General features: G+C 36.5%; 1 protein-coding gene across 1 annotated transcript; it reads right to left on the minus strand.

The window, feature by feature from the left end:
- Window positions 1-1,387: 1,387 nt before the first annotated feature.
- LOC139710070 (ADP-ribosylation factor-like protein 6) lies at window positions 1,388-5,956 on the minus strand. The gene is made up of 5 exons (XM_071622014.1): window positions 5,668-5,956; window positions 4,575-4,705; window positions 3,414-3,508; window positions 2,871-3,056; window positions 1,388-1,682 (listed from the first exon to the last, which is right to left on the minus strand). Exons 1-5 carry the CDS (start codon window positions 5,788-5,790, stop codon window positions 1,660-1,662), a joined length of 558 nt encoding a protein of 185 aa, XP_071478115.1. The 5' UTR covers window positions 5,791-5,956; the 3' UTR covers window positions 1,388-1,659.
- Between the last annotated feature and the right edge of the window lie 3,790 nt (window positions 5,957-9,746).

Genomic DNA, 9,746 nt, shown 5'->3' on the forward strand with positions numbered 1-9,746 from the left:
TACAAAAATAGAAAAATTATCACGCTCATAAATACTATTACATATGTTACATTTGCTGATTTAGTATTTCCATATCTACAATGTACATAGAAGTGAATATACAAGGTGAGTACTTTTTTCAAGGCTTAAACATAATGGAGACATGCAGTACACCAAATAAGTACAAATTGCCTGTGGTGATTTAGGGTGGAGCGACGGGGTTAAGACCCCCTTGACGATGACAACTAAAAATGTGATCACACGTCCCACTTTTAGCCATCTACCATGCAAAGTGGAAAAGCGTCCAGTGCATAACAGTTGAGGTGGCAATAAACAGAATACATCATTTGTCCTCCGACAATTTTGTGCAGCGAGACGGTTTCCTCACCTCTTGCAAGTTTTTTCCTAAAATACACCGATGCGTGTTGCCTCCTCCACACTGTAATGCTATCTCCTTGACTGGTAGCATGAATAGGCCTACGCATCTGTACTGCTGAAGGCATTCAAATTCAAGTTATCAATCATTCATTCAAACTTACACGGTGCATTCAAATCATCATGCTGTTAAATAGTGTGATGGAGGCAGTCATATTCTATGCGTCATAGACTCATTTTGTTCTTCTGTTAATACTACACTACTGTACAATGTAAGGTGCTGTCTAAATAGTACTTCTAAATGGTGTCCCACCTGTTAGAATACAAGTTGCCGCACTAGAGGTAAAAATTTTAACCCTGCTGTGCAAAAACTTTAGCGACTGTTGCACCAAAAGTTCAATTTGCAAAGTTTACAGGGCAAATCTGTGTTTTGTCTGCTGTTCCAATTTGTGTCATTTCTTCTGAGGGAAATTCCTAGCAGTGTGCACAGTTATGAATTTTCTGCCTACAGTCTTGCACCAAAATACAGTAGTATGTAAAAGGTTATAAGTTGAAGCTAATTCTCCCATCCCATAAAATACCGGTAGTCATGTAATACTAGTTGACTGCATCTCTATATAGAAGCAAGCACATAAATCATAAATCATCTCTTAATAGCTTGATGAAATTTGATGAGTACTGACTTGACACTAACACACATCCCATGAAACTGTATTCAACAACCTAACCTGCAGCACTTTTGGCATCGATATTTGTTCAAACCAACCCCTTACCATTCCTTCCTCTTTTAAAGGGAAGAACAGGAAATAACACCAGTACTGGCAAACTACAGGAAATCTAATAGAATCGGACCTAACAACTAACACATGCAATTAATAAAACACATGTTAAGAAGGGAAAACAAAACAATGGCAGAGCTTTCTTACTACACAGATGCAAGTAAGCCTATCTGCACATCATTGCTCCATATCAACTACCCCACAGTATGAAAGCAGGCATCAAAATGGACTAAATGATATGCTGATACCCCATACACTATCTGATTTCATATCACCATGATTTTGTCATAGCACTTGGGACTTCCCCCATTCTACAACAGAAACAAACACCAACTTGCCAATGCTGGAGCTCTCTAATTTATAACTTCATACCAAGGCAATTTATTCCCTACACACTGCACCACTGGATTTCACAGTCTCTCTCAGTGAACAATGCTGCACATCCACAGACTTGTCCAACTTCAGGATCACAGATGACTAGATGTTTGACATACTTTGGCGATGAGAAGACTACAGGGTGCCAACTTTATACACCAGATTTCAGTTGTTCTGTATGGAGAGGGGAGATTGTGAAATCTTTAACGTCTCCTACCAAACCAGAATGTGTTTCCACAACAAAAGACAAATGAACAACCAATATGGACATATTACACTCTTAGACATCCTAATGAATGAATGCTTTTCTCAAGATATGAGAATGGATGCGTTTTTGAAGACGTCCAAAAAGCTGGGACCGAAAAAAAAAAAAATCATTCTGAATTACATGAGCTAAGCCATTCTCTCTCAATATGCTTTGTGAAGCCAAAGTCATGGCTGCCAACATTTACACAGCAAATCAGGGAGATAGTTTGCCTTTGTGTGTTTCAGCATTTCAATGGGCATAAAGTAATTTTAAAATCAGGGAAAGTTTTACATTTGCTTATCCGAATATGAAGAGACAGTAACATTCTCAGGAAGCATCCTGCATTGTCAGGGAAATTTGGTAGCCTGGTGAATTGGTTAAAGTACTTTCATACAAAGATACTCGTCAATCAAGAATCATCTATAGTTCATAGCATGTGCTTCCAAATATTTTGTACCTTCAGACACAAACAACCTACAACAGTACCAATAAAATATGAGATATGTGTGTACATGAACTTGAAGATGACAAGAGCAATGGATAATGTGCTTTGCCAAATTCTACATGTATGCCTTCATCTGGCATCTTTCTCAAGGTTGAGCATTGCTTACTCTAGAAAATCTACATTTACTGAAGGTTCCATCTACGCTGTTGCTTTTTATTACTTTAAGGTCTGGCACAAATGCCAGCAACAAGTTGTGCCAAGATGACTAGAGCTGTATAGTAACGACCAATCAAGCAAATGTTTTTCACTTAAATATGAGACGGTTCATTGCACTGCACAACAAGCATAGTTTTCTCTGCTAACTTTAAAATCAAGACTGTCAGAAAACGTGAAAATGTTGGATCTCCTTTAATGTTCTCAACATATTGCCATGTTCCCATTGTTGCAAAACAATAAAGAGACTAATCTAGATCTTCTGCATGACTGTGAATGAAACAGTGCAACTGAATAGCACAAGAGAAGAAATAATCCACATGAGAACATTGCTCATTTCCATCTCTCTCTTTCTCCCATTAAAAGAAAAACAAATGATAATAATCTTTATAACATTTGCATGGGTAATAAAACTATAACAGAAAGATGTAATAAGGACCCTGGAAGGAAATCTTACCTGATAACCACTGGATGCCTTCATGTAAGCCCTCCCCTGTCAGTGCATTGCTAGCACAGATGTGCCACGGCTTGTCTTTGATTTTGTCTAGCTCTAGCAGTCGGATGCATTTGACAGAGGTCAGGGCGTCTCGTAGATCCATCTTGTTGGCAAAGAAGAGGATGGGTATCCTCCGTGACTGGACAGCTGGAATAAAGGACATTGATTACACTGCAATATTATTTCCTTGGATAGTGACTGTATTGTATGATGGTGCACACTCTTGTTAGGTCACAATCTACTCCACACAGGCAAAGTGTGAACAAAATTTGCTGGTAGACACACACACATTGAAAAAAAAAATATCAGCAACCACCTGCTCAATATCTGATTAAATTACATCATTTTGTATTTCTGTTCATGTACTATTATCTTTAAAAAAAAAAGGAATTACCATTTAAGTCGTAGTGTATTTGCACAAACAATGATAAACATTACTATACAGGTGCTGACATCTGAGAAATTAGTGAAGCACCAAAGCACCTAGTGATCATCTTTTCTCACCTGCATGTTCTAGCAGCATGTCAATTTCAGACTTTGCAACCACTATCCGTAGCTTGTCACTGCTGTCAATGACAAAAATGACGGCCTGGGCTTCCCTGCCAGAAAAAAATACGCACACATACAACACGATAGATTGATATAGTTGGACAAGACATTACTCACATTGAAAGTTATAGTGAAAGCCATCCTCTTGCTGAAAACAGCCAAAATGGATTTATAAAAAAACAACAAACAATACATTGATATTGTTATTATTGTTTTAATCATTCTGCAATGTTTGAGCATTTGACTGTACTGTCAAGCACTTCACAGCTCAGAGTACAAGTGATGTTTGAAGGGTTTTACCTTTATGAATTTCAGGAATAAGAACACTTCTGTTCTGAACTAAAGAATTACAGTATGTATGCATCTTAAAATGTTTCACAAAGAGTTAATGCAAATCTGTAAGCAGGTTCATATTTTCTGTGTAGATGTAGTGGACAAAGTAACAACTCTCTAAAGAAATATGCACCTCTTGGAGATCTTCAAAAATGTAAATATGAAATATGAATGAATTAACAAAATCTGGATTGACATTCTACTGAATTCATCAAAGTCACAACAATTTGAATGTCTACGAGTTAACAAGTAATCTATCATGGAGTCAAACACGAAACTTTAAAATCAAACCATTTTGGTCAGGTAATTGTAAGGCCACTTGGCACAGGGACATCTATGTACAGTAGGTTATAGGATACCACTTTCACAATACATTACCATAGGGCCTACATATCAAAAAGGCAGACCATTGCTTTTTCATTGTTGTCTTCATTCACAAGACAAATGGGGAAAATACTGTGTATACACAAGTGATATGACATGAACACAATCCAGAGTTACTGCAAGGAACCTTTAGGGCTGAGTCTTTCACATGACTTTCTGACATTTGAAAGGTCATAAACTTATGGTAATAGGCAAATAAAAAAAAAAAAACCCAACACACTCCATGACTTGTTGAATTCTCTTGTGACCGACATTGAACAAGCAACTTCCCTTTATTTTCAAATCATCCTCCAGGGTTACAAGTAAATCTCCTTGACTATAGGTTGATTTTCATGATTAGATTAATGGACTATGTACAGATGTAAACCTGTAGATGACATGTCATTAAATGGAACTTACTTGTAGTAATGTTCCCACAGGTCTCTGTATTTGCCCTGACCGGACATGTCGAAGACTGTGAAGCTCACTCCAGGCGTTGTGAATTTTTCCACTGAAAATCCGACTGTGGCAACAACATCTTCTGTTTGGTCCTGTTTTTGGAGAACAAATGTTGAGCCTGGATTTGTCACACATGCACAAGCATTACTAAGAACAATTACAGTCATTTGTACAGCGTGGAACAACATGCAGTCTTTCCAGAAAAATTCCCAGAATCTAAATACAACATATAGACAGGGACAAAAAGGGGGGGGGGGGGGGGGGGGGGGGACAGGTCCCTATTGTCAGGATTCACAGCTGAACAAGAAATTACTGTTCCAGCACTCCTTTCAAATTCCATGACAAGGGCAAAACCTACGCAGCTCTGTGTATTAAAATGTATAATTTAGATATTGTGTACATACAATGTACTCCATCCGTGCTTTGCAGAAATTAATTAATTAGGGTACCATTGGTATGCTGTCTCTACTACAGAACTCTTGTAACACATTGTTGAAGTGTGAATTTCATTTTTGGTGTACACAATGTATGTCAGAATGTGTCCACTTTCTTTCTGTTTTGTATTTTGAATGCAAAGGACATTTTAATCTTGCTACAACAGGAAAGGATTTGTATCAGAAGAAAATTTCGTCCTACATGTAAATCATATTGAAAGATACAACGTACACTAGACACAAATTTGTTCTTTGTCTTGAAACATGAATATTGAACCAATGCCATGGATTTGTTCTGTGAAAACAACACAGCTACTTTTGTATAGCCTGTATGTGCACATTAGCTGTAAACCTGTCCTAGTTTTTCAGGGGTATTGTACATTACGCAAATTCCTATCATAATATCTACTAGGCTGCATGACACGTTTGAAATCTTACCACTAGGCAGGACAAAGGGCTCTCTTTCCAACACCCCTCTGAAGCAGGGCAAATATCTTATTGACCTTTCAGTTATACCTGATTCATGTACACAGTACAACTACAAGCTGTATTACAATTGTAAACTTCATGTTATTGGCAAGTAGGTTTAAAAATGTTGTGTAGTGTCAAGTGTCATTCACCTCATTTGGCTTCAGGTGATTAATAATGGTGCTCTTTCCGCTGTTGTCAAGTCCTATACACAGCACCTGAGCCTGCTTCTTGCTGCTGCCAAAGAGTTTGGCCAGAAAGGCAGCAAAGCCCATGACAGCAAGCCAGCCGATACAAGCTTACAGGTAGGGCAAGTGTCTTTGGGAGAGCGAGTATCAATCCAGTAAGTTATGCAGGGTGACACACATACAGTATGCCTCTCCTGTGTCTGCGTAGACAAGATCCTCCAGCAATGTCCTCAGTCTCCTGACACTGCAGATGTTGTACTGACGTCTTCAAAAGCTTTAAGTGGTACACACACCGCCTCTCCATCTGCAAATTAATATCACAAAGACTTTGCAACATGAAAATTATCAGCAAAATGACAACATGATTCTTTTTTAAATGTCTATAATATTAAAAGTGTAATTTGATTCCCCTAGTCAATTCATATTCAGTCAATTATCAATGTTACAATGTAAAGTGATGAGAGTTCGTCTCTAAGTTTCACTGTGGAACCTCAAAAACTTCAGAACTTCAGAAAATAAAAGGTTTACAAAATAGAAAGTACACTTAAGGGCAAGTCCAAGATAACACGCGCGTTACGTATGGGACATTCAGAGACTTTTATGGCCTGAAAAATAGTGTTAATGGCCTTTGATCATATTGAACTTTATCATGGTGATTGATATCTAGGAGAAGTATAATCATGTAAAGAATTGAGAAAATTGACCATCACAATTATATTCTAGAAGAGAAAATATGTGCCGTTACGTATGGGACCAGAAAAATTTTGTTTTTTAGAACATATTTTTCGACCTCAAAACTCTCTGAAAGTATTTCATTCTACAACTTGTAACTCACTGTGATGAAAGTCACAACACTCAAGATTATCACAGGTAAGTTTCATGTCATTAGGCAAAAAGCTCTAATTACAGGTTCTCATTAAAGACAGACATGACGTGTTACGTATGGGACAGTTACGTATGGGACACTTTGTCCCCCATTCATTTAGTGTGTGGACAACCATGTTTATGGGTATTTTGCATAATTATTGAAGTAAAATCAGTTTAAAACTACTCAAATACTGATCCAGATTGTCAAGGAAACAATATTCCCCCAAATATTCACCATCATAGTCATATTCAATCATATTTTTATATTTTTATGACCAACCTGAGTATGCATGCCCTTTGTCCCCCATTCGTTTAGTGTGTGGAGAACCATGTTTATGGGTATTTTGCAAAATGATTTTGCAAAATACCCCATAAACAAATTTTTGCAGAATTATTGAGGTGGAATCAGTTGAAATTACTCAAATACTGATCCAGATTGTCAAGGGAACAATATCCCCCCAAATATTTACCATAATGATCATAATCATATCTAATCATATTCTATATTTTCATGACCAACCTGAGTATGTATGCCCTATTTTCATCAGGATAGTTACTACTAAAAATTGAATAGTTTAAAGTGTTTACTTCCATTAATGAAGGGCAGTTTGCCATTTAGTTTAAAAAACAACAACAACTTGACACAATAAATATTAATTTTAATAGATAAGCAATACCTGCTGTGTGGAATTCCAATAATCGAGTGATGTATGATGTCTGTCTAGCAATCAGGTCATTGATTTGAGTCACACCTCAGTATGTATACCCATGAATTTTGTTGTGGCTACTATTGACAACTGAATAAGGACAATTTGTGTATCACTTGCAATAAAACAAATCATTTTACTTTTTTTTTGATATCACAAACGGTTTCAAATTAGATCTCCATCAAATTAACTTTGAATTCCTCCAGTCTTAGGATTGTATGCTCTTTAGTAATTCATATTATTGGTTTCCAGTCATCTCATAAAATGTTGAAAACTGAATCCCCATTTCTACAAAAACTATACCATCCCTTTAATGCTGATTTTCATTGTGTATTTTGCCATCTTCCCCTCCCCCTTTCTGAAAATTGTTCAGTCAAGTACATGTATTGTTGCAAGTGTCTATTACTCAAAAAGAAGCTACAAAGTTGGGATGCTTTCTTCAGGATGATTGACCATTTGTGTACTGAGAGACCTTCCCAGCTAGCTACATGCATTCACATGCAATATATATGAGGATGTCCCATACGTAACACATTTGTCCCATACGTAACATTATTTCAATGCCTAATAAAAAACATTTCTTTTTACTGTTTTTTTCTTTTTTCTATGGTATTTAATTTCTCTAAACAATAAATTAGAACTTTCCAAAAGGGCATTCAAATAGCCTTAGCAATTTTAGAAAAAAACCTTAAAAAAATGACCTCATTTTGTTATGTATGGGACATCTCATGATAGGACACGAGCTAATTTGCATAATCATATGCTTAATCCCTAAATTTCCATACAAGTTAATCTATTTGATGAATTTCTTATGTCCACATATTAATCAAATATCGTTTGCTTTCCTTTGAATAAATATGAATTTTTATAAATGTCCCATACGTAACGCTGTGTTTTACAATTATGCAAATGAAGAGTTTGAAATTTGCATAAATTTACATAATATCATTTTTTTCCTCCATGGAAATCAAAACTTCAACTCATAAGCTTCAAAATGATACCAAATATGTCAATATTGAGCAAAGATGAAATTTTGTCTTCTGAGGGAACCTTATCTTGGACTTGCCCTTAAACTAAAAACAAAAGATAATGGAAGGAAAGAAAGAAGATAAACTTTCATTTAGGAAAGCAAGGGACAGATGAGGAGTGATATGTTTTGAAAGAAAAGTGGAAAGCAAAGAAAGCAAAGAAGAATCAAGGATTGAAAAAAGCACTAGGTAGAATAATAGAGTGAAAGATGAATCAAAACTGGATGAAAGCAAAGATGAATAGGAAGGAAAGAAAGAATTATACAGGTCGAAAAGGAAATACAGAAAAGGATACATCAGAACGAAACACATGAAAAAGATATTGGAGATGCAAGAAAGGAAATGTAGATGGAAGGAAAGATAACCAAACAAAGAACAATTTAATAGGCAGAAAGTAAGATTGAACAGGAAATTGAGAAAGTAAGACAAGAGGAAACCCATTTAAAGAAATGATTAACAGGAAGAAAAGTGAAAGTAAGAGAGTAAGTGAAAGATAGAAAAGAAAGAAAAAGATACAAGGAACCAGGGGTTGCACACATGCTTTCTGACCGCTACTGCAAGACTTGGCTGAGGAAAAGGGCAAAAACAATCTTTAAGGGCCGGCCTGCAGCAAGTAGGTGCTACGTTTTAGGTGAATTAGATCTACATTGTAATTTGTAGAGCACAGGTGACTATGGATCTTTCACTCCATGTGAATGATCTGCCGGGCTAGCTATTCACCAGTCATCCATCTTGTCGGGCCTCTCTGGTCTGGAAATAGTCTTGATCTTGTAAATGCCCTCCCACTTTCAGTAAGCTAGCTTGATTACTAGCATTTATAAAAAGTGCCATTTTTTATATTTAGACATTAGCTGATGCCATGTCAGTGTAATTGAAGGTAGTGACTGCATGCATGTATTGTAATAATGGTCTATGTTGATCCCCCCACAAACTGAAATGATTGCTTTATGTTGTGTTTGTCTGTTGTGTAATTGTAATAGGTTCAACATTTCCTCTTTTGTTCCAATGTTATACTGTGTATGTATCGTTCCTAGTATCCTTTGTAATTGTATTAATGCTTTTTATCAGGATGTGGAAATAAATGAAATGAAATGAAATTGTACGATGTCATCTAACGTTTCTTTAGAGCTATTTAAGTCAAAGAAATACATTATTAGCACTCTACTACTAACGTTTAACTACTAACATTAACACTCAACAGTTAGATTTATTAGTATTTAGTAATTACAACTGCCCTGCAGAGGGCAGAGCCGCGGAGCGAAGTGCTAGCGCAGCGCGCAGCCACTGACTGGACGTTGACACTGCACTACAGCTATTATTGTAGCATATCAATGATATAGAAGTGATTAGAACTACCGCTACCCAGAGCACAAGCCACACCATTGCACTGGTCACTATTCTTCCGTCAGACAGACTTCATGTAAATAATATTTAAACATAT

This window comes from Diadema antillarum, unplaced genomic scaffold (genome assembly GCF_040938485.1).
Source record: "Diadema antillarum isolate AM-2024a unplaced genomic scaffold, OU_Dant_1.0 seq00001497_RagTag, whole genome shotgun sequence".
Lineage (NCBI taxonomy): Eukaryota > Metazoa > Echinodermata > Echinoidea > Diadematoida > Diadematidae > Diadema > Diadema antillarum.

Bases quoted from the DNA above. Each gene is read 5' to 3' on its own strand.
- LOC139710070 (XM_071622014.1), bottom strand. From the start codon at position 5,790: ATGGGCTTTGCTGCCTTTCTGGCCAAACTCTTTGGCAGCAGCAAGAAG. The intron at 3,057-3,413 runs GTGAGAAAAGAT...CCTTTATTCCAG, and splicing joins CATGCTGCTAGAACATGCAG to CTGTCCAGTCACGGAGGATA. The intron at 1,683-2,870 runs GTAAGATTTCCT...CTCTCCATACAG, and splicing joins AGGCATCCAGTGGTTATCAG to AACAACTGAAATCTGGTGTA.